This window comes from Macaca mulatta, chromosome 7, assembly GCF_049350105.2.
Source record: "Macaca mulatta isolate MMU2019108-1 chromosome 7, T2T-MMU8v2.0, whole genome shotgun sequence".
In the NCBI taxonomy this organism is placed as follows: Eukaryota; Metazoa; Chordata; class Mammalia; order Primates; family Cercopithecidae; genus Macaca; species Macaca mulatta.
Window position 1 is genome coordinate 175,770,462 of NC_133412.1, and position 25,321 is coordinate 175,795,782.

Sequence of the window (25,321 nt, forward strand, 5' to 3'; positions counted from 1 at the left end):
AGCTGGGTGTGGGGCACACGTCTGTAGTCCCAGCTACTTGGGAGGCTGAGGCGGGAGGATCGCTTGAGCCTGGGAGGTCAAGGCTGCAGTGAACTGTGATTGCACCACTGCCGTCCTGCCGAGGTATATTTGTTTTCTGTTTTTTTGTTGTTGTTTATTATTTTTTTGAGACAGAGTCTTGCTCTGTCGCCCAGGCTGGATGCAATGGCATGATCTTGGCTCACTGCAACCTTCACCTCCTGGGTTCAAGTGATTCTCCCTGCCTCAGCCTCCCAAATAGCTGGGATTACAGGCATCTGCCACCATGCCCAGCTAATTTTTGTTTTTAGTAGAGAGAGGGTTTCACCATGTTGGCCAGATGTCTCGAACTGCTGACCGCAGGTGATCTGCTTGCCTTGGCCTCCCAAAGTGCTGGGATTACAGGTGTGATCCACCGTGCCCAGCCCTGTTTGTGTTTTTTTTTCAACAGACGTAATTTCTGACTTGCATACCTTTTTAATCAAGAATATGTATGGGCTGCAGCCTGATGAAGTTTTTCACTCTTTGGTAATGTCCTCCTTGTTTTACATTTTCAAAGTCTGCATAGTTACAGATTCATTTGTTTTCAACGTTTCCCCAGGGGAAGACGGAATCTATCACTGTGGTGAAGCTGCTGAGCTGCTTTGATGACCTGGTGGCAGCAGGCACAGCCTCTGGCAGGGTTGCAGTTTTTCAACTTGTGTCTTCATTGCCAGGAAGAAATAAACAGGTGAGTACTCATGATCTGAACACGTGTTAACTTCTTGGTAAATTCCTCATGGATTTTTAAAATGAGAAATCCTCATCTGCTTAGAAAGTTTATGCTCAGAGAAAGCCGGGCACAGTGGCTCACACCTGTAATCCCAGTAATTTGGAAGGCCAAGGCGGGCTGATCATGAGGTCAAGAGATCAAGACCATCCTGGCTAACATGGTGAAACCCCGTCTCTACTAAAAATACAAAACTTGGCCAGGCACGGTGGCTCACGCCTGTAATCCCAGCACTTTGGGAGGCTGAGGTGGGCGGATCACAAGGTCAGGAGATTGAGACTATCCTGGCTAACACGGTGAAACCCCATCTCTACTAAAAAATACAAAAAATTAGCCAGGTGTGGTGGCGGGCACCTGTAGTTCCAGCTACTCGGGAGGCTGAGGCAGGAGAATGGCGTGAACCTGGGAGATGGAGCTTGTAGTGAGCCGCGATCGCGCCACTGCACTCCAGCCTGGGCGACAAGCAAGACTCCGTCTCAAAAAAAAAAAAAAAAAAAAGAAAAAAAATACAAAAATTAGCTTGGCGTGGTGGTGTGTGCCTGTAATCCCAGCTACTCGGGAGGCTGAGGCAGGAGAATTACTTGAACCCGGGAGGCAGAGGTCGCAGTGAGCCGAGATTGCAACACGCTACTGCACTCCAGCCTGATGGAGTGAGACTCCGTCTCAAAAAAAAAAAAAATTATGCTCAGAGAAGCTTAACACAGTGCTGTTTATAATTGGAGAACATTTTTGTGCCAAATTGAACACTTGGCATAAAGCACAGGTGGGTCATTTCATTTTTGCTTAATATCCTCAAGGTATGCTCTCTGTGGGTTTTCAAGGTGACTAGAGGGATGGAACTTTGTGCAGGTTCTGCTTGGAAAAGGAGATTGGGAAAACCAGCTCTTCCGTAACTAGGAGCGATTGTATACCTTTTCCATGTAGCCCCAGCTCACAGCATTTATCCTTTTCTTTTTCTTGTGTTTATTTTTATCCCTTGTTCATAGCTTCGGAGATTTGATGTCACTGGTATTCACAAAAACAGCATTACAGCTCTGGCTTGGAGCCCCAATGGAATGAAACTGTTCTCTGGAGATGACAAAGGCAAAATTGTTTATTCCTCTCTGGATCTAGACCAGGTAAAATTATTTTCAGAAATCCTGTTGGCTCTTGCCTTCTTACATTTGGAAAAACTATATTTATAATTGTATTTTTATTCAGTTTGTATTCTTGAACATTGTCCCTTTATAATCTCAATTGTTATTTGTAACATTTACTTTTATAGACTTATGTTTTATAAGCTTCCACTTCTAAGACTAAGGAGTTGGCCTACTGGAACATTCACTTTTTTCATTCCACTGTTGTGTATTACTCCTACTTGGAAAAGAAGCTATTATCATTCCTACTTCCTGAAAGGTTAGTAGGAGTGATGCCAAGCACTTCTGAATCCTAACTGTGGACAAGTCAATGATTTCAATGGATGGAGGACTCTCTGCCAGCCACCTGGCCTGTGTGAGATGACCTCATGTGACAGGAAGTGGCAGAGGAGAAGGTTAGGTGGCAGTACGGTGAAGATGAAGAAGCTGGAGCTCCAAGAGATCCAGGAACTAGCCCAGGGTTGCAGGCTTGCACCTCACAGGGCTTGCTTTCAAACCGAGGTTCTGCTTCGACGCCCGTGCCTTTTCCACTGCATGTGTGGCTTTATGATCTGCTGGGTTTTATTTGTTTTGTCATGGGTCTGCAACCAAACTGAACTCCTTGGTTGGCACAGTCCTTTCTTTTTCTTATTTGTAATCTTCATTCCTAGAACACTGTCAGAATTCAGCAATTTTTTTTTTTTTTTTCTTGAGATGGAGTCTCGCTCTTGTCACCCAGGCTGGAGTGTAGTGGCGCGATCTCGGCTCGTTACAACCTCTGCCTCCCGGGTTCAAGCAATTCTCCTGCCTCAGCCTCCCGAGTAGCTGGGATTACAGGGACCTGCTATCATGCCTGACTAATTTTTCTATTTGGTAGAGATGGGGTTTCACCATGTTGGTCAGGCTGGTCTTGAACTCCTGACCTCAGGTGATCTGCCCACCTTGGCCTCCCAAAGTGCTGGGATTACAGCCGTGAGCCACCATGCCCGGCCAAGAATTCAGCAATTATTAGCTGCATGACTTTCAGTCCCTCTGATCCAAGACTGACCTATTATAAATATTCTCTAGTAGTAGTTTTCAAGCTTTGTAGTCATAGGATCCCTTTATACTCTTAGAAAGAGGACCCCAAAGCATTTTTGTTTATATAGGTTATCTCTACCGAGTACACCGTGTTAGAAGTTAAAACTGATAAATTTTAAAATGTATATATTTTTTTGAGATGGAGTCTCGCTGTGTTGCCCAGGCTGGAGTGCAGTGGCACAATCTCAGCTCACTGCAACCTCCGCCTCCCAGGTTCAAGCGATTCTCACGCCTCAGCCTCCTGAGTAGCTGGGACTACAGGCAACCGCCACCATGCCCGTCTAATTTTTTGTATTTTTTGTAGAAACGGTGCTTCACCGGATGGTCTCGCTCTCCTGACCTTGTGATCCTCCCATCTCAGCCTCCCAAAGTGCTGGGATTACAGGCGTGAGCCACTGCACCTGGCTGACATTTGAAAATATTTTTACTTTGAAATAATAAATCCATAATATCTGAACATAAGTGACATATTTTGTGAAAATATCTCTATATCTCTGTTTTCAAAACAGGTGACAAGAGTGAGTGGCATTGAGTTGTATTTTTACAAATCTCTTTATTATCTGGCTTAATAGAAGATGACTGCCTTCTGCATTCAATCTGTTGCCATACATTGTTTTGATTGAAGTATATAAAGAAAAACTGGCCTTACACAGACATGTAGTTGGAAATGGGAGGAGTATTTTGATAGCCTTTTCAGATAATTGTGGACATTCTTTAATAATATCCTCATATTGACAAATGGTAGTTGCTTTAAGGGTTACAGTGACAAATGACAAACTGTAGTTTCTTTAAAGGTTAGTAAAAATTGGAATCTGAAACCACATGGATGAATTTTTCCTACTCTGTTACATTAAAATCTACTTTACACATGTTGGATTTTGTAACATTATGTATTGGTCACTTAGAAAATACTATTCACAGAGTGGTGTAGATCTTCCAAATGTTGACACTTTTTTTTTTTTTTTTTTTTTTTGAGACATGGTCTTACTCCTCTCACCCAGGCTGGTGTGCAGTAGTGCAATCATGGCTCACTGGAGCTTCGACTTCCCAGGTTCAGGTGATTCTCCTACCTTGGCCTCCCGAATAGCTGGGACTACAGGTGCACGCCACCATGCCCAGCTGATTTTTTGTATTTTTATAGAGACAGGGCTTTGCCATGTTGCACAGGCTGGTCTTGAACATCTGGGCTCAAGCAGTCTGCCCACCGCAGCCTTCCAAAGTTCTGGGATTACAGGTGTGAGCCACTGTGCCGGCTGGTACATTTTCTAATACAATATCAAAAAAAAAAAAACCTTTGTTAACATCAACATCATTGTAATCGGGAAAGTCTAGCTATAAGGAATCATGTCAAGTTCACAGGGACAGGTACAAGTTTTCGTATGGCTAATCTTCACATGAAAGCAACAAATACCATTACTTGTTTTCCTTGAAGTGACAGGCTTTTGTTTTTTGAGAGAATGTCTGCTAAATACCCAAATTTGAATAATTACAGCATTTCAAATAAAAATGGTGTTTTGTGAAGAAAGCAGCTGGCTCAGCTCATAGCTGCAACAGTTGCACAAGTGCTTTTCTTGAGAGAACCACTGAGTGTGTTTCAGTGTGCAGCAGAAGGGAGAATAGAAAACTACCTATCCTCTGGCCAGGCACGGTGTCTCACACCTGTAATTCCAGCACTTTGGGAGGCCAAGGCAGGATGATCACTTGAGCCTAGGAGTTTGAGACCAGTATGGGCAACATGGCAAAACCCCATTTCTACCAAAAAACATATAAAAATTAGCCAGGCATGGTGGCGCACACCTGTAATCCCAGCTACTCTGGAGGCTGAGGTTGGAGGATCACTTGAGCCTTGGAGGTGGATATTGCAGTGAGCTGAGATTGCACCACTGCACTCCAGCCTGGGCCAAGAGCCAGAACCTGTCTAAAAAAAAAGTTTGCAACCTTTTCATGTAATGGAAATTTCTTTATCTTGATTTTGGTGTTGGTTACATGGCTATAAATTTGTCAAAATTCATAGAATCGTATACCTAAAAAAGGACAAAATTTACTCTAAGTTTTACCAACAAATCTGATCACTGCCCCCTGCTTCCCTCACAAAATGTCAGTGATGTTACAGCAATATTTCTGAAATAATTGATGAAACTTTTCAAATATACTGGATTTCATATATATATATTTCATATATATATACAAAAAAATATATATATATGTATTTCATATATGTATATTTTTTGAGATGGAGTCTCACTCTGTTGCCCAGGCTGGAGTGCAGTGGCGTGATCTCGGCTCACTGCAACCCTTGCCACTGGGTTCAAGTGATTTTCTTGCCTCAGCCTCCCAAGTAGCTGGGATTACAGGCATGTGCCACCTCGCCCAGCTAAATTTTGTATTTTTAGTAGAGACGAGGTTTCACAATGTTGGCCAGGCTGGTCTCGAACTCCTGACCTCAAATGATCCACCCACCTCAGCCTCCCAAAATATAGGGATTACAAGTGTGAGCCACTGCACCCAGCCTGATGACACTTTTCTATACGAGTAACTTATAGAATCAGATTTTTAATACAATGAAATATGCTCAGGCCGGGCGCGGTGGCTCAAGCCTGTAATCCCAGCACTTTGGGAGGCCGAGACGAGCGGATCACAAGGTCAGGAGATCGAGACCAGCCTGGCTAAATACGGTGAAACCCCGTCTCTACTAAAAAATACAAAAAACTAGCCGGGTGAGGTGGCGGGCGCCTGTAGTCCCAGCTACTCGGGAGGCTGAGGCAGGAGAATGGCATAGACCCGGGAGGCGGAGCTTGCAGTGAGCTGAGATGCGGCCACTGCACTCCAGCCTGGGCGACAGAGCGAGACTCCGTCTCAAAAAAAAAAAAAAAAAATGCTCTGTGTTAGCAGTCAGATGCCTTCTAGAATTTTATTTTGTGTTTATATATAAAATATGTTTTTTGTTTTTGTTTGTTTGTTTTTGTAAAGACAGAGTCTCACTCGGTTACCTGGGCTAGAGTGCGGTGGTATGATCACAGCTCACTGTAATCTGAACTCCTGGGCTCAAATGATCCTTCTGTCTCAGCCTCCCAAGTAGCGGGGATCACAGACACATGCCAATACACATAGCTAATAAAATGGTTTTTTTTTGTAGAGACAGGATCTCACAATGTTGCCTAGGCTGGTCTTGTAAAATCTCATTTTATGTTAATAGCATTTTATATATTTAATATCATTTAATTTCTTCTGACCTCCTGTTTTCTATGACCCTTTTGGTTGACAAGTATATAATGTCCTCAAAACTGCTTTGAGCACTTTGTGAGGGGAGACTATAATATGAACTTACAGAGCTGATTATTGTCACAATAATTTTATAGAAGGTTCCATTCCATTGTTTTATAATAGAATAAGCAATACACACAGTGCAACAGATTTCTGTTTAGATCTTTATGGATGCTTCTTTGAACTCTCTACATGTTTACTGTGTCATCCCTGAGCCTGCTGTGGTGCACAGTAAAGAATGTATCTACTGGCCGGGCGCGGTGGCTCAAGCCTGTAATCCCAGCACTTTGGGAGGCCGAGACGGGCGGATCACGAGGTCAGCAGATCGAGACCATCCTGGCTAACCCGGTGAAACCCCGTCTCTACTAAAAAATACAAAAACCTAGCCGGGCGAGGTGGCAGGCGCCTGTAGTCCCAGCTACTCGGGAGGCTGAGGCAGGAGAATGGCATAAACCCGGGAGGCGGAGCTTGCAGTGAGCCGAGATCCGGCCACTGCACTCCAGCCTGGGCAACAGAGCAAGACTCCGTCTCAAAAAAAAAAAAAAAAAAAAAGAATGTATCTACTGAGGACATGTTTTTAAAAATTACGCAGATTTTAAAATGTTTCTTGTCAAACTGGATGTAGCATGAGGGAGATGTTAGTATGGACTATTTTCCCATCCATCAGATAATCTCTCTGTGGTAGGTTGAGAGTGAATCTGCAGAGAGAGAAAGCATACATTAGGTAGGGTGCAAGCTGACCTAAGCACAGCTCGCAGGAAGGACACTGACTTGTCCTAAGGGAGGTCCATTCTTTAGCCTGGCGCTGATGTGAGGCGTAACCAGACTTTCTCTGCCAGGGGCTCTGTAACTCCCAGCTGGTGTTGGAGGAGCCGTCTTCCATTGTGCAGCTGGATTATAGCCAGAAAGTGCTGCTGGTCTCTACTCTGCAAAGAAGTCTGCTCTTTTACACTGAAGAGAAGTCTGTAAGGCAAATTGGAACACAACCAAGGAAAAGGTAAGTTCCCTGTTTTCCTGTTTGGCCTAAATGCTGGGCCTTGTTGTAGAGGGTGCTTTAGGGTTTCCTAGGTCTCCTCTTTGCCGGACGCAAGCCCACAGCGGCTCTAAGCCTGGGGGTCCTGGTGGCGCCCTGTGCCTTCTTAGGATTTCTCCTCGCAGAGGCGGACAAGAAGAATGGGTTCCTCTTGTTGCAGAGCTGTAGGAGCCTGCACGCACAGCCACTCTGCCTCTCAAAGTGCCACGGTCGGCCCGGAGAAGCCTCAGGGGTGGCCTGGTCCATCCATTCTTGTGTAGGCACCTCCTCCACACAGCCTGGTGAGGGCTCAGGGTGGTGGGGCTCACTTGTTATTCAGCACGTGTTTACCATGCACCCCTGTGCACTGTGGCAGGCTCAGCAGTGACATGGTAAACACGGCAGATCTGAGCCTTCTGTTGTGGAAATGGAAACGCAGATAAAACGCTTGTTGACCATTGCGGCAGCCGCTGTGGACCAAAATACACAGGATGCTGTGTGAGTGTAGACACACTTGTCCAGCTGAAGGGTCAGGGAAGACATCCTGAAGGCGTGGGTTCCAGGTTCCAGGTTCTAGGTGGGATTACAGGCATGTGCCACCACACCCAGCTAATTTTGTATTTTTAGTAGAGATGGGGTTTCACCATGTTGGTCAGGCTGGTCTTAAACTCCCGACCTCAGGTGATCCACCTGCCTTGGCCTCCCAAAGTGCTGGGATTACAGATGTGAATCACCAGGCCCAGCCTGCTGAACACTTTCTTAATTCCATCAACAATCTGGCCTTTTTATATCTGCAGTCTCCCTATTGGCCCCTGGAGAACTCAGTGGAATTTATGGTCCTGCAGATCTTAGTTCTTCTGTTCCCTCTGCCAGTATCTTACTCCTCTGGCATTTTATCCTGGTTCATCTGTCGATGTCTTACTGCACTGTGTCTTGGAAGGACGGCAGGGTGTAAAGACAGGGATTGAAAACCAATTATCTTGTGGATCCTATTCCCACCAATCTCTCTTAAAACCTGGCCCTTGGCCAGGTGCAGTGGCTCACGCCTGTAATCCCAGCACTTTGGGAGGCCAAGATGGGCGGATCACTTGAGGTCAGGAGTTCAAGAACAGCCTGGCCAACATGGTGAAACTTCCTCCCTACTAAAAACACGAAAGTTAGCCGGGCGTGGTGGCGGGCGCCTGTAATCTCAGCTACTCAGGAGGCTGAGGCAGGAGAATCGCTTGAACCCGGGAGACAAAGGTTGCAGTGAGCTGAGACCGCACCACTATACTCCAGCCTGGGTGACAGCGAGACTCCATCTCAAAAAAATAAAAAACAAAAAACAAACCTGGCCCTTTAACCTCTTGTGTGGAGACCCAAGCAGTTTCTGTAAACCTCTCCTAGTGCGTCTGTGCAGTGCAGTCTTCAGGGAACATTGATTGAAAGCGTCCTCTGCACCAGGAACTGTTTTAGGATGCAGAAACAAATAAATGTGTCCCCTTCTCAGAAGGAGAGAGATTTTATTGAGCCGTGGGGAAATGGGGGCTAACAGAATAAAAGGAAATGTTCTTAACATCTGTGTCTTAAAGACTTGCTTTCTGCTGTAGACTATTGTGTGTGTCTCTCCCTGGAAGCATTGCTTCCCTCACAACTGTTTAGCTGGGCATGTACACGTGGAGGTGTGGCAGCAAGTAAGGAGGCATCCAAGGAGACAAGGCCTCTGCCCTCAAACACAAGGGGAGAGACTGTGGGTCAGCAGGAGAAGAGTAGAGGCTGTCAATGCTGTAAAGGAGCGGGCAGGGTGAAGCATTAGGGAGCGCTAGGCCTGGAGCAGGATGTTGCATTTGGATAGAATGGTCAGGAAAGGCCTCTATAAAGGCAGTGATCTTTGAGCTGAAGCCTGGGAAGAGCTGCTAGAAGAGCATTCCAGGCTCAGGGAACAGCATATGCCAAGACCTCAGTTGGGCCAGGGCTTAGATGTTCAAGAAGCCAGAAGTGACTAGGGCACTGGCTATGACAGGAGTCCAGGGGAGCCGCGGGGAGGCTGGCACAGGGGTCCAGGGGAGCCGCAGGTTGGCTGGCACGGGAGTCCAGGGGAGCCATGGAGAGGCTGCTGCAGGAGTCCAGGGGAGCCGCGGGGAGGCTGCCGTGGGAGTCCAGGGAAACCATTGACTGAGATGGAGACTGGGGAAGCCTGGGCCAGAGGTCAGGACATCAGGACCCCTGCTGTGGACATAGGGGGTTTGACGGGTCTGTCACGTTGCCGTGTGGGAGTCACAGAAGAGAGTTCTGTGGACCAGTCTGAAGCCCAGGGAAGAAGTCTTGACCAGAGGGGAAAATGAAGTCACCAGATACAGGTGACATTGACACCTGACATTGGATGAATCCACGCAGGGAGTGTGTTCATTCGGTGCTGGAGCTTTGCCCCAAACCTCTGCCCTGCTCCAGGTACTCCTCATCTGGGGATATCTGTGAACAAGGCAGAACAGATCTGTAATCTCAGATTACAGAGTGGTGTATGCAGAGTGGTGTGTGCAGAGTGGTGAACAGATAAACATGTCAGAGGGTGCAGAGCCACAGAGGGAGGCGCAGGAGACACAAGTGTCTCTTTAATAGGATGACAGGGACGGCTTCTCTGAGGAGGTAGCCTGGGCTGATTCCTGAAGCAAGGAGGCAACTAGTGCGAGAAGACCTTGGAGAGAGTCCCTGGAGGCAGGAGGCCCCTGCACACTGAGGATCTGAGCAGCCAGGCCAGCTGTGTGGAGCAGGGTGCGGGGAGCCCCGCCCATCGTCTTTGTGGGCCCTGCCCATGGGGCTCTTTCAGTCCCGTGCTGTGGCCAGTCACAGAGGACTGTGGCCAAGCTGGGGAGGTCACTCTGGCTGCTGCTTGGAATATATTGGAGGGGGCAGGTGTGGCAGCTCAGCAGGGCCAGCGAGGGTTCTGGGTGATCCAGGTGGGAGATGACAGGATGGGGCGGGGTCAGTGGTGGGACTGCTTCCAAGGCAGAGCTGGCAGATTTGCTGCCATGTTGGTTCTGGGGTGTGACAGGGATGAGTTGGAGATGATTCCTAGGTCTGTGGTCTATGCAGCTGGGTGAGTGGACATGCCGTGGATTGATGCAGAGAATCCTGGAGGCACGGGGAGAAGGAGGAGATGAAACAGCCTGCTGTGGCCCTGCCCTGTCCTCTCGCCACAGTAGAGAACTGGCGTGGGAGGTGGGTGGCAGGTGTGCCTCTCAGGGAGCTGTGCACCGGCAGCCGCTGGCGTGCAGACAGGAGCTCGCCTAGGGAGATTTGGGGAGGCCTTGTGTTCTGAAGAGGAAATGGCATCAGGAGAGAACAGGAGTTGGGGGGTCAGAGGAGTCAGAGGCCACGTGGAGGGACATAGCAGCTGCTGCGAGACCAAGGGCTGAGACAGCTGTGACGGGCCTGAGTCTGTAGCACGGAGACTGTGCACAGCCCTCCTCGTCAGCAGGGCTAAGGGATTGGAAGGGCTGAAAGAGGAGTGGACAGCGAGTATGGAGAGCTTTTGGGAGGAGTGTTTTTGCAGAAGAGAACAAAGAAAGAGAAATAAGTGGTGCCCGGGGGACCGTGTGGCCTGCTGAGAATTTTTGGAGAGGGGCCATGTGGCAGCACATAGGTGTGTGACGTGGGTGCCTGTGGAGGGAACACAGTGCTGGTAGGGACAGAGTGCAGGCGGTGGCCTCAGTTGGCTCGCTTATGGGCAGCAGTGTAGGGTTGACCAGAAACCAGGCCAGAGATGCTCTTCCAGAGGAAGGGCAGGGCACTGAGCCCAGGGCAGGTGCAGGCAGGTCAGGGGACTCAGAAGTAGAAGATGAGGGGTCCTCTTCCCTTCGAGTCTGTGGACCTCTTCAGACCGGACGATGTGTGTGTTACATCCAGAAAACCTCAGAGACCCCGGCCACCCGCAGCTGTGGGTTTGCTGTCCTGTGTATGTTGCACTGTTTCGTGTGTCAGAGCCCTCTGCAGACCTGTTACTGTGTCTCCTGTGAGTCTAGTGCTCAGGGAAGCCCTCCCTGGCAGTAGCACTTTGCCCTGGGGAGGGAGGAGGAGATGAAGCAATCTGTAGGTGTGGCGCCCGCATCTGGGTAAGAGCCAGCAGCCGGTTCTGGAACTCCGCCACCAGCACATCTGTTTGGATGGCTGGTGGGTGTTTAGCTGTTGAGATCTCTGGCAGGGCTTCTGTGGATCCTTCTTCTCTCCCAGCTTAGACTTTCAGGCTCCCATTTTGGGTGCTGTCAGCTTTCAGCATATCAGGTCTGTGGCACCATACATTATGCACAAAATCAAAAAACACAATTATTTTGTAGCTAGAATTTGTTAGCCAGAAAACACTCCTTATATATCAACGTGGTCTGTAAAGGGAATTAAAATTTGTTTAGGTAATCAATGAGTTTTTGGAAATCATCTCTACAGAAATTAAGAAATTTTGTTAATTTCTTTATGATTTTAGAATCCTGCAATACTTAGACCATAAAAGTTGGAGTTTTGGTGTCAAATTCAGAAAGCACCAGCAAGTACTGGAGAATCGCACTGCAAGTGGACGGTGGCTGAGTCGGGTTCTTAGGACAGTTTCTCTAGCTGGTTCTTCACAACTTCACTGCCTTTGACCAACCCACTCGTCAGACATTTCCGTTCTCTTTTCTTTAGAGACAGGGTCTTGCTCTGTTACCAAGGCTGGAGTGCAGTGGTGTGGTCACAGCTCACTGCAGCCTTGAACACCTGGGTTCAGGCGATCCTCCTCCCTCAGCCTCCTGAGTAACTAGGACTACAGGGACGCACCACCATGCCTGTCTAAATTTTTTAATTTGTAGAGATGGAGTCTCTCTCTCTGTGTCACCCAGGCTGCTGTCAAACTCCTGGGCTCAAGCAGTCCTCCCTCCTTGGCCTCCAAAAGTGCTGGGATTACAGATGTGAGCCACCATGCCATTCAGCCATTCAGCAGTTTTCGAGGCAGCCAGTCCCAGCACTGTGCTCAGCAGGGCTGCTTTCCCCTTCCTCCAGGGGAAGAGTCCACCCGGTGTTCAGGACCTCGCCTTCTCATGCCCACTCAGATGCACCACCTTGATCTGAGCTCTTTGAGCAGCTCTTTGAGCCTCAGATGTGGCGCTTCCAGATGCTGCTGTAATTGTTTGCACAGGTCAGCACGGTGATATGAGACAGGCTGAGGACCCCATCTCATTTATTTTTTATTTTACCCAGAGCATCAAACACGGTGTCTTACAGAACGTAGGAATCACTAAATGTTTGTTAACATGAGTGCTTTAGTTACGTAAGATGAACCAGTCAAAATGGAAATGACAAGAGATTTTTCAGGGGTCCTACAAATAGAAGGAAAACATTTAAAAATTGGATCGCCAAGAGAAGTTGATTGACAGGAGAGGAAAGGCAAGAGGAAGAGGTTATGGGCTCCCTTGCTGGAATTCCTCTGGGTCTCTCTATTTAGAGGACCTCTCCAGAGCAAGCCCACCAAAGGCAGTAATCAGATCCGATGCTGCTTATAGAATTGTCCGTGAAAGACCCACAGCATCAAACACCCTTGGTTTGTCCTGACGATCATTGTTCAAAGCTGAATTTGATATATGATATCCTCCTCGGACCCTATCCAAAGGGATTTAGTTACTGAGGTGCCAGAAGGACCTAGTGAGATTCTGGTGTGCGAAGGAACCCCGCAAATAACTATCTGTGTGCCTATGTGGGTGGGCCCTGGGGGCGGCCTCTGGGGTTGGGTGTGCTGCTGTGTACAGGGAGCGTGGGGACAGGCACAGCACAAGTTGGCCGAGGTCTGGTGGGGAAGCAGTGGCACGGAGGCGGCTCTCAACTGTGAGCTGCCTGTAGCCTCGTTCAGGACAGTCGGGCACTTCTGGGGACTTGGTGTCACAAGTATTGCTTTTGTGCTGCATGCAGGTTATCTCATTCATTCCTCACTTCAGCCTTTGAGATGGGAGTTACTCTGCCTGGTTTACAGAATGGGAAACAGGGCCAGAAAAGTTCAATAACTGCACATATCATGTACCCACTAAGTATCAGGGCTGGACATCGAGCCCAGGACTTGCTCTAAAACCAGTGCTGTTTCTGTGGTTCACAACAAGAAGTATTTGGGAGAAGGAATCAGCCAGGCGTAGGACTGAACTGGAATGCTTACATGTGAACTCTGATAGCAGCCTGAGAAATAATGAGAACTCAGATTGCCAGTGGGAGTGTAGATTGTTATAATCACGTTTAAAAAGCTTGAAGTTGTCTTCTAAACTTGAATATGCTCTCAGCAACCCAGCGATAACCCAACAGCCCACCAACTCCATCCTGAGTGTCCTTGACAGACTCTGACACCTGTGGGCTAGGGGCTAATGCACAGAAATGCTCATAGCACAATTGTTCAAAATAGGTTTAAAAATAATAATTGAAGCCGGGTGCAGTGGCTCACGCCTGTAATCCCAGCACTTTGGGAGGCCGAGGCAGGTGGATCACGAGGTCAGGAGATCGAGACCATGGTGAAACCCCATCTCTACTAAAAATACAAAAAATTAGCTGGGCGTGGTGGCGGGAGCCTGTAGTCCCAGCTACCCGGGAGGCTGAGGCAGGAGAATGGCGTGAACCCGGGAGGCGGAGCTTGCAGTGAGTCAAGAACGTGCCACTGCACTCCAGCCTGGGCGACAGAGCAAGACTCCGTCTCACAAAAAATAAAAATAAAAAATAATAATTGAAATATCCATCAACAAGAAAGTGAATAAATAAATTGTGGAATACATTAAGTCCTCATTTAATGTCATTGATAGGTTCTTGGAAGCTGCGACTTTAGCAGAGCAACGTATAACAAAACCAGTGTTTTTCCCTCACCAATGTTGTTGAAGGAAATGATGTTTATCTGAGGACCTGCTCTATGTCATTTCGCTTACAGTTGTAGTTTCCAAGAACCTGTGGGCGCTGAGTAGGATGTACTGTACCATACAGCAGTAGAAACGAATTAGCACAACAGCTTCTTTTTATCAACAGGATAAATCTGAGAAACATAGTGTTAAGTAAAAAAAAGCAAGTTGCGAAAGTGTACAATTAGCATCATACATTTTAATAAAAATGAAAGATAAACAATACTAAATTATGTTGTCTTTAGAGATACATAGGTATGTGATTAAACCAAAAAAAAAGTGAGGAAATGATAAAGGCAAAATGCAATCCAGTGGTTCCATCTGGGGCACAAGGGGGCAGGAAGTGTTAGGAACACAAGAGACCATCGGTTGGATGACTGATGATTTCTTTCCTAAGTTTGGGGATGGGTTCCCAGGCATACCTTTCCTTGCTAGGCTTTATAACTGCATGGATATATGTACATAGACACAGTTGTGCACTGCATAACAACATTGCAGTCATTGACGGACTGCATGTATGACAATGGTCGCAGAAGATTATAATGGAGCTGAAAAAATTCCCATCAGCTGGTGTCTTAGCACCACACATTACGTTTCCTATGTTTAGGTGTACAAACACTCATTATGTTACAGGTGCCTACAGTGTTAAGTATAGTCACATGGAGTACAGGTTTGGAGTCCAGGGGCAATAGGCTAGACTAAACTTGTCCAACCCATGGCCCAACACAAATTTGTAAACTTTCTTGAAACATGAGATTTTGGCCGGGCGTAGTGGCTCATGCCTGTAATCCCAACACTTTGGGAGGCCGAGGCGGGTGGATCACAAGGTCAGGAGATCGAGACCATCCTGGCTAACACGGTGAAACCCCATCTCTACTAAAAATACAAAAAATTAGCCAGGCGTGGTGGCAGACGCCTGTAGTCCCAGCTACTCAGGAAGCTGAGGCAGGAGAATGGCGTGAACCCGGGAGGCAGAGCTTGCAGTGAGCCGAGATGGCACCACTGCACTCCAGCCTGGGCAACATAGCAAGACTCCGTCTCAAAAAAAAAAAAAAAGAGATTTTTTGGCCGAGCGTGGTAGCTCATGCCTGTAATCCCAGCACTTTGGGAGGCCAAAGCAGGTGGATCACTTGAGGTCAGGAGTTCGAGACCAGCCTGGCCAACATGGTAAAACCCCATCTCTACTAAAAATACAGAATTATCTGGGAGTGGTGGTGCACACCTGTAATCCCAGCTACTTGGGAGGCTGAGGCAGGAGAATCACTTGAACCCAAAAGGCAGAGGTTCCATTGCATTGAGCCCAGAGTGCACCATTGTACTCCAGCCTGGCCAACAAGATCAAAGCTCTGTCTCAAAACAAAAAGAGGGTATTTTTGTGATTATTATTATTTTTAGCTCATCAGCTATCGTTAGTGTATTTTATGTGTGGCCCAAGACAGTTCTTCTTCCAATATGGGCCAGGGAAGCCAAAAGATTGAACATCCCTGGGCTAGACTATATGGGTGTGTCATAGGCTGTGCCATCTAGGTTTGTGTAAGTACACTCATGATGTTCACACAACGGAGACATTGCCTAATGACAGATCTCTCAAACATCCCCGTCACTAAGTGACCCGTGACTCTATATATAGCATATTCTTTTGTTTGTGTCAGATATTTCATAATTTCAGAAAGAAAAAATATCAAGCTTGGGGACAGGAAGGGACATTGGTGCCTCTGATGGGTTTAGAGAAATTCTCAAAGGGCAACACTATAGATGGGTTGCGTGAAGCTCATTCATTCAGGATGTGGAGTGAGCACAGCAATCAGATGTCAGAGCAACAGAATCAGCAGGAAAGGATGAGCAGACCTGGATTCTTCACCTTCTGCCTCACTTTCCTCTCCTCCAAAACGAGAGTTGGAATACAGTCATGTGTCAATTAACGACAGGAATATATTCTGAGAAATGCATTGTTAGGTGACATCTTTGTTGTGTGAACAGCATAGAGTGTACTGACAAACGTAGGAGGTAGGTACAACCTACTTCACACCTGGGCTAAATGGTACAGCAAATTGCTCCTGGGCTGCAGACCTGCACCACTTGTGACTGCACTGAATACTTTAGGCAGCTGTAGCACCAAGGTAAGTATTAGTATGTCTAAACATAGAAAAGGTGCCATAAAAATATGGTATTATGATCTTATGGGACCACTGTTGTATTTGCGGTCCATCATTGACTAAAATGGCTTATTGTTGTTTTTGAAGCAGAGTCTTGCTCTGTCACCCAGGTTGGAGTACAGTGGCATGATCTTAGCTCACTGCAACCTCTGCCTCCCAGGTTCAAGTGATTCTCCTGCCTCAGCCTCCCGAGTAGCTGGGACTACAGGCATGCGCCACCACGCCCAGCTAATTTTTGTAGTTTTAGTAGAGGCATGGTTTCACCATGTTGGCCAGGCTCGTCTAGAACTCCTGACCTCAGATGATCTGCTCCCTTAGCGTCCCAAAGTGCTGGGATTGCAGGCATGAGCCGTTGCACCCAGCCTGACTAAAATGTTACGTGGTGTGTGACTGTATCTGCCACACATGGTTGTTGTAAGGATTAGACACGAGAGTGGGATCAAGCCCCAGGCGCAGTGCAAGCTGTGTGGGTACTCAGTGATGGTTCCCTGTGTGCTAACGGGGCACACACCTGTGAGGGTGTGGTGGGCCTCTGTCGGTAAGGGGTGACAGTGTGGTTTAACTGACAAAAAAACAAACAGTAGAAAGGGTGAAAAATCAATTATTGTCTTAGCCAGAAAATTCTTGTACTTAATATTGAGGGTTGACAACTGCATTACTTTAAATCGGTCCGTGTCTGTTTTTTGTTCTTTCTTTCTTCCTTCTAATTTTAGTACTGGGAAATTTGGTGCTTGTTTTATACCAGGACTCTGTAAGCAAAGTGATCTAACCTTGTATGCATCACGGCCCGGGCTCCGGCTGTGGAAGGCTGATGTCCACGGGACTGTTCAAGCCACATTTATCTTGAAAGATGCTTTTGCCGGGGGAGTCAAGCCTTTTGAACTGCACCCACGTCTGGAATCCCCCAACAGGGGAAGTTGCAGCTTACCTGAGAGGCACCTGGGGCTTGTTTCGTGTTTCTTTCAAGAAGGCTGGGTGCTGAGTTGGAATGAATATAGTATCTATCTCCTAGACACAGTCAACCAGGTAAGCGAAGGGACGCTGCCATATCTTCAGTGTCTGTAGGCAAGAGAATGTTTCTCTACAAACTGTTCTGCTCAGCGCCCTCAGAATGCTACCAGGAGCAGTATTGATTTACACTTTACTTTTTCCTTTGGGCCAGTCAAGGAAATTAAATGAAGGTTTGGTCATTTTTATAGATTTGAAAAAAAAAATTTGGTTTTGACATTTAGGTCCAATTCTCTGTCAAGAAATTATGTATGTTTTTTGTATGTAAACACATTAAACTTGTTCTTTTGTTGTTGTTGTTGTTGTTGAGAAAGAATCTCACCCTGTTGCCCAGGCTGGAGTGCAGTGGCATGATCTCGGCTCACTGCAACCTTCACCTCCCAGGTTCAAGCAAGTCTCCTGCCTCAGCCTCCTGAGTAGCTGGGATTACAGATGCATGCCACCACACCCAGCTAATTTTTGTATTTTTGGTAAAGACAGGGTTTCACAATGTTGGTCACGCTGGTCTTGAACTCCTGACCTCGTGATCTACCCACCTTGGCCTCCCAAAGTGCTGGGATTACAGGCGTGAGCCACCATGCCTGGCCCTTTTTTTTTTTTTTTTTTTTTTGAGACGGAGTCTCGCTCTGTTGCCCAGAGCTGGAGTGCAGTGGCCAGATCTCAGCTCACTGCAAGCTCCGCCTCCCGGGTTCACGCCATTCTCCTGCCTCAGCCTCCTGAGTAGCTGGGACTACAGACGCCCGCCACCTCGCCCGGCTAGTTTTTTGTATTTTTTAGTAGAGACGGGGTTTCACTGTGTTAGCCAGGATGGTCTCTATCTCCTGACCTCGTGATCCGCCCGTCTCGGCCTCCCAAAGTGCTTGGATTACAAGCTTGAGCCACCGCGCCTGGCCCCTTTTTTTTTTTTCTGGGCTCACTGCAACCTCCGCCTCCCAGGTTCAAGTGATTCTCCTGCCTCAGTCTCCCAAGTGGCTGGGATTACAGGCCCATGCCACCCGACGCAGCTAATTTTTGTATTTTTAGTAGAGACAGTGTTTCACCATTTTGGCCAGGCTGGTCTCGAACTCCTGACCTCGGGTGATCCACCCGCCTCAGCCTCCCAAAGTGCTGGGATTACAGGCGTAAGCCACCATGCCCAACCTTGTTCTTTATAATCTATTTGGGTCATGTTTTTTCTGACTATCCAATTACTATGAGCACATACAGTGATAACTCAAATACGACAGAAACAGTAGCAGAGGATGGGCACCCCGTGGCTCATGCCTGTAATCCCAGTACTTTTGGGAGGCCGAAGTGGGCAAATCACCTGAGGTCAGGAGTTCGAGACCAGCCTGGACAACATGGTGAAACCCCGTCTCTACTAAAAATAAAAAAATTAGCAAGGCATTGTGGCACACTCCTGTAATCCCAGCTACTTAGGAGGCTGAAGCAGGAGAATTGCTTGAATTCGGGAGGCGGAGGTTGCTGTGAGCTGAGATTTCACCGTTGTACCATAGTCTGGGCTACAGAGCGAAACTCCATCTCAAAAAAAAAAGAAACAGTAGCAGAGAATTTTAGTTCCTGAGGAGGGGCCCTTCCCTCAGCATGCTTTCTCTGTTATTTTGCCCTTGTCTTCTTACTCAAATGGAGCCACATCATTTTGCCACTTGGTTTTTTGTTTTGTTTTCGTTTTTGATTTTGTTTTTGAGATGAAGTCTGGCTCTGTCGCCCAGGCTGGAGTGCAGTGGTGCGATCTTGGCTCACTGCAAACTCCGCCTTCCGGGTTCATGCCATTCTCCTGCCTCAGCCTCCCTAGTAGCTGGGACTACAGGCGCCCACCACCACACCCAGCTAATTTTTTGTATTTTTAGTAAAGGTGGTGTTTCACCATGTTAGCCAGGATGGTCTCGATCTCCTGATCTCGTCATCTGCCCGCCTTGGCCTCCCAAAGTGCTGGGATTACAGGCATGAGCCAGCGCGCCCGGCCGCCACTTGTTTTTTTTTTGTTTTTGTTTTTTTGTTTTTTATTTTCGGTTTTCTTTACTTAGCAACATATCTTGGGCAAATTTCCAACATCATTAAAATCATGGTAGGAAACAATTTCTGCTTAAACCAAGATGATAACAGATTATCGTTAGAGACAGATTTAGGAACTTTAAACACAGCTGTTTAGTTTCAGTTTCTCGTTGTCTTAAGAGCAGAGCTTTTGCTCTTTTTAAAATAATCTCTATGCCTCACCCTCCCAACTCCTCACCTCCAGATTCCAGACCAGGCCCTGTCCTGTTCACGTTCTTCCATTCTGAGCTCAACAGGCCTCTGCCAGGCACCCCTTTCTCTTATAAGCAGAGCCTCACTATAGAAAATAAATGGTTTTTGGTCAGGCACAGTGGCTCACACCTGTAATCCCAGCAGTTTGGGAGGCCGAGGCAGGCGGATCACTTGAGGTCAGGAGTTCAAGACCAGCCTGGCCACCATGGCAGAACCCCGTCTCTACTAAAAATGCAAAAACTAGCCAGGCATGGTGGCAGGTGCCTGTAGTCCTGGCTACTCGGGAGACTGAGGCAGGGAGAATTACTTGAACCTGGGAGGTGGAGGTTGCAGTGAGCCCAGATCACACCACTGCACTCCAGCCTGGGCGATAGAGTGAGACTTCCATTTCCAAAAAAAAATAAATAAATAAAAGAAAGGGTTTTCTTCTTTGGTGTGTGTCAGCAGGACATGAAGTTCATCCTCTCCTCATTGAAGCCTTCTGAATTATTATCAGCCGTGCCTGGTAATACTGGCTTGGCAGAAAGAAAACTGACCCGGGGTGGAGGGGCAGAACTAGATTCGACTCTTCTAGCTCGGTTCCGCCTTTAACCAAGAGTCTCTTACTGGCCTGAGCCTGGTTTTCTTTCCTGTAAAATGGGGTGGGTGTAAGAAGCTTCGATTTAGGGGAATCACTAAGGTGCCTTGAGTTTGTTCATTTTCTAAGGGATATTCTGAAAGATATTTTTGCACCCTTTCCTCAGTTACAGAGAACTTCTTGCCCTGGATACCTTTTGGACTTATGTGCACTTGTTAATTAGTAGCATCAAGATGCTTTGTAACTGTGCATTGGTTTTTTCATCTGAGCACTTACCCGATGCTTTACCCAGTAGGTATAATTAACTTCATTTTATAGGCAGAGAAATGGAGACGGGACCGTCTGGGACAGATGTCACAGTCACCCTCAGAGTCTGGACCACCCAGTGGCAGCATGACTGGCAGCTTTCAGAAACAAATGTTATGTTTGCAGCTGTCCATCAGTTATTTAAAATTACAGTCTCTTATTTGCACTGTTGACAGCAAAGCAAGGACTTGCTTTAAGTCTATGTGGGCTCGGGATGTCCTGTGTTTTGTTTCCACCCCTTTCAGATAATGCTGAAGGAACCTTGCCTCCCTTCGTGTATTCATTCAAAACCCTTGAGCTGCAGTGTACACTGGCCTCTCCTGCAGGAATGCACACAGTAGGAGGACTAGACCTATCTGCACGCTATTTCAGCCACAGGAGTGGGGTGCCAAGCAGAGGTTTGGATGAGGTGCCGCGAGCCCTGAGAGCCCTGGGCTTTGCAGCAGAGGGCGAGCTTGTCCGAGGCTGCTTCTCAGGGAGGTGGCATCTGGAGAGAACTAGAACTCCCCCAGCAAACATGGACAGGAAAGTAATTTGAGCAGAAAGAGAAGCACATGCATGCACCATGGAGGAACAGGGCTGGGACTGGGTTGTCAGGGCCAATGCACCTGCAGCAGGGACAAGGGCAGGGTGGCACATGGGTCGGAGATGACTGAGGCCTCACCCTGCCAGGGGACCCCTCAGATCCTGCTTACCAATCTGTCAGATGTTACCTAACTTTGGATTGAATTGGAATTTTCAGAAAGTTGCCATAGTAAAGTGCAGTTATCATTTGACTGATTTGGACTCTCACACATGCATTTTTTTTTTTTTTTTTTTTTGACAGGCCACAATTGCTGGTTTGGAAGGATCCGGTGATATTGTGTCTGTTTCATGCACAGAAAATGAAATATTTTTCTTGAAAGGAGATAGGAACATTATAAGAATTTCAAGCAGGCCTGAAGGATTAACATCAATAGGTTTGTATTTATTATAAAATGTACCGTGTGTATGATGGGAAGTACTATACTCTGTTGTTTGTAATCACAGTTAATAATTGATCAGACTTACCATTGAGCCAGGCATGGTGGCTCACACCTGTAATTCCAGCACTTTGGGAGGCCAAGGTGGGTGGATCACTTGAGCTCAGGAGTTCAAGACCAACCTGGGCAACATGGTGAAACCCTGTCTCTACCAAAAATACAAAAAACTAGCCAGGTGTGTGCCTGTGGTCCCAGCTACTCGGGAGGCTGAGGTGGGAGGATCACTTGAGCCTGGGAGGCGAATGTTGCTGTGAGCTAAGATCGCACCACTGCACTCCAGCCTGGGTGACAGAGTGAGACCCCGTCTCAGAAACAAAACCAAAAACTTACCATGATTTTGCTAAACTATTGCAACTTTATTTGAACATGGAAGATTTGGAGGGTTTCCTCTGATTCTTTTGTTTGTTTGTTTGTTTGTTTTTTGAGACGGAGTTTCACTCTTCTTGCCCAGGCTGGAGTGTAATGACGCGATCTCGGCTCACCACAACCTCTGCCTCCTAGTTTCAAGCTATTCTCCTGCCTCAGTCTCCTGAGTAGCTGGGATTACAGGCATGCACCACTATGCCAGACTAATTTTGTGTTTTTAGTAGAGACAGGGTTTCTCCATGTTGGTCAGGCAGGTCTCGAACTCCTGACCTCAGGTGATCTGCCTACCTCAGCCTCCCAAAGTACTGGGATTACAGGCGTGAGCCCACCACGCCTGGCCGCTCCTCTGATTGTTAAAAATAGTGTTTACACTACATTTCTTGAAAGTCACCTACTTTAGGGCTTACATCAGATAGTCTCACATTTAGTGGAGCTGCTTTCATGGTTGTGGAAGATGGGGAGATTGAGAAAGGAGGAAGGAAAAATCAGAAACCACTTTACTGATCCCTGATCTCCGTCTGAGACAGTATGTGGGATTAATGCTCCAAAAGACATAGATTTGCATGAAGTTTTAGAAGATTTAAATCCGTTATCTGGGACTTACCGTTTACCCTTAACTCAGTTCTTCCTTGTAGGATTGATTTTTCTCTGTGCTTTTGACACTTTTTGGTAATTCATACAAGCCCAAATTTTAATGAGCAAAGAATCCTAATATGTGTCCTCGTGCGGACATCCACACACTTTATATATTTGGGTTCCTCAGGGAACTTGTTCCTAATGGTGGCAACAACAGCCATGTGGGCCCCAGCACCCTCCTCCTCACTGCCATTACCTCTGAAGTCAGAGAGGGCAAATTGGGATGAATATTCCAAAACATAATTTGTATAAGAAGCGAATAAGCTCTGACTCTTGAGTTTATGAGCCCCTCAGACAGTGTCATCAGAGGGACAGTATGGCTTTCAGGAAGGGTGGTGACTTGGGGCCACCAGGCTAAGCTCTGGACCTCTGCTGCCCATAGAGCTTTCTGCAGTGATGAAGATGCTCTCATCTGCCCTGTCTGGTAGGCAGTCACTGTCCATGGGTGGCTGCTGAGTACTTGCAATATGGCAAATGCAGCTGAGGGATGAATTTTACATTTTGTTTAATTTTTTTTTTTTGAAATGGAGTCTTGCTCTGTCCACCAGGCTGGAGTGCAGTGGCGCAATCTCTGCTCACTGCAACCTCCACCTCCTGGGTTCAAGCAATTCTCCTGCCTCAGCCTCCTGAGTAGCTGGTATTACAGGTGTGCACCACCATACCAGGCTAATTTTTTATATTTTAGTAGAAATGGGGTTTCACCATGCACCATGTTGCCCAGGCTGGTCTCAAACTCCTGAGCTCAGGCAGTCCTCCCACCTTAGGCTCCCGAAGTGATGGGATTACAGGCATGAGCCACCATGTCCAGCTTAAGTGGCGCCCGCCACCACACCCAGCTAATTTTTTTGTATTTTTAGTAAAGATGGGGTTTCACCCTGTTAGCCAGGATAGTCTCGATCTCCTGACCTTGTGATCTGCTGACTCAGCCTCCCAAAGTGCTGGGATTACAGGCGCAAGCCACTGAGCCCGGCCCAATTTTGATCAATGTGAGTTTCAATAGTTACAAGTAGCTGGTGGCTGTCTGTTGGACAGGGCAGCTCTAGGCAAGATCCGCCATTAACTTATGTAATCTTCGACAAGTCGCTTCAGAGCAGAGTCCTGCCCCTCCAGTCTCCAGCGTACACTCCATTGCCTACAGTCTTCCCCTAACACATGCCCTCAATAGAATGTGCGTGCTTCAAGGGCAGGAATTCCTATGTCTCATGGACTGCCATGTCCCAGCAGCTAGCCCTATGTCTGGCACACAGAGGATCCCTGATAAAGAGAGGATGGCGAAGGGATCAAAGTGGGCTGTGGTCTTGTGTTGAGGGTACTGTAGCTGGAACTGCTCTGGCCTGGTGCCCTGTGGTGTCATGTTGCAGGAAGGATGAGTGCACTGCAGTAGTAAGCTCACTGGCCCTTGGTCTCGGGGACAGGGGACAGAGACTCACATGCCTGCTCTCACTCTGCTGTCTACTTGCCTTGATGCTGTGTGGTAATGGACTTCTCTGTCTTGAATTTGTTCTAATGGAAAATTACCTTTCCCTCTTTCAGGAAATTTAATTACAGCTACACATATATTTTCAAGTGCCCTTTGAGTAATCTTAAAGTATATTCAAGGCATAGTATAACTAAGCTGTTTTGTTATACACAGGCATCTCTCATTTATAAATACTTTGTAAATTAAAGTGAGAAATGCTGTATTCGTAGTATTTTTTTACTTTTTTTTTTTTTTTTTTTGAGACAGGTTTCACTCCGTCGTGCAGGCTGGAGTACAGTGGCATGATCTCAGCTCACTCCAACCTCCACGTCCCAGGCTCAAATGATTCTCCCACCTCAGCCTCCCAAGTGGCTGGAACTACAGGCATGCACCACCACACCCAGCTAATTTTTTGTATTGCGGTAGAGATGGGTTTTCACCATGTTGCCCAGGCTGGTCTTGAACTCCTGAGCTCAAGTGATCTCCCCACCTCAGCCTCCCAAAGTGCTGAGATTATAGGTGTGAACCACCACTCCTAACCTTTCCTTACTACTGAGTTGCTTTAAAAAGACAGCTATGGCAAATTATTTTACTGATTTTAATATATGAGCTTCTTGAAGAACAAAAACTATTTCTTAGACTCAATTGTGTGATTCTTTTAGTTTTGCTGGTTTCTATGAATTTAGAATCTTTCAGTTCTTTAGCCGGCTGGCGCCTATGTGACAACTGGTATTTAGGGCTAGCAAACCTGGATAAGTGCACATCAGCTCTCTCTTGGATCACTAGTGGTAAAACCAGACTCTTCTTTCTTAGTGAGAGATGGTCTGGAGATGTCTGGATGCTCAGAGCGAGTCCACGTGCAGCAAGCAGAGAAGCTACCAGGGGCCACAGTTTCTGAGACGAGGCTCAGAGGCTCTTCTGTGGCTAGCTCCGTGGCCAGTGAGCCAAGGAGCAGGAGCAGCTCGCTCAACTCCACCGACAGCAGCTCCGGGCTCCTGCCCCCTGGGCTCCAGGCCGCCCCTGAGCTGGGCAAAGGCAACCAGCCCCCCTCACAGAGATTCAACGCCATCAGCTCAGAGGACTTTGACCAGGAGCTTGTCGTGAAGCCTATCAAAGTGAAAAGGAAGAAGAAGAAGAAGAAGACAGGTACCCTCTGTAGCTGGCATACACCCACCTGGGGTGACAGGCTTTCCCAATTCTCTGGGAATCCCACTGCTCACTGAGTGAGCCCTGGCCCATTCATCCAAAAGAGAACACCTACGTTTCTTCCCCAAAGGAGTTTTACTGCAAAATACTTCACATTAACGGAAAATACACACACACATACACATATATACATACACACACACACACACACACACAAAGGTCTAAATGATGACAGACCACCTGTGTACGCACCACCCTGCTTAAAGGGTCT

At 47.3% G+C, this 25,321-nt stretch overlaps 1 protein-coding gene and 1 long non-coding RNA gene across 7 annotated transcripts in view; both read left to right on the plus strand.

The window, feature by feature from the left end:
* Positions 1-25,321, plus strand: part of TECPR2 (tectonin beta-propeller repeat containing 2) — a 137,486-nt gene that overhangs the window by 45,045 nt on the left and 67,120 nt on the right. For all 6 annotated transcript variants that reach the window (XM_015144515.3, XM_077941731.1, XM_077941730.1 and 3 more), the window contains exons 3-8: positions 620-748; positions 1,774-1,905; positions 7,086-7,243; positions 16,997-17,309; positions 21,248-21,380; positions 24,718-25,050. In XM_015144515.3, the coding sequence (XP_015000001.2) occupies positions 620-748; positions 1,774-1,905; positions 7,086-7,243; positions 16,997-17,309; positions 21,248-21,380; positions 24,718-25,050 (1,198 nt within the window). The remainder of the gene's footprint in view (positions 1-619; positions 749-1,773; positions 1,906-7,085; positions 7,244-16,996; positions 17,310-21,247; positions 21,381-24,717; positions 25,051-25,321) is intronic.
* LOC144330419 (uncharacterized) lies at positions 17,879-18,829 on the plus strand. The gene is made up of 2 exons (XR_013396579.1): positions 17,879-18,338; positions 18,579-18,829. It is a non-coding gene; the product is annotated as an uncharacterized LOC144330419 (long non-coding RNA).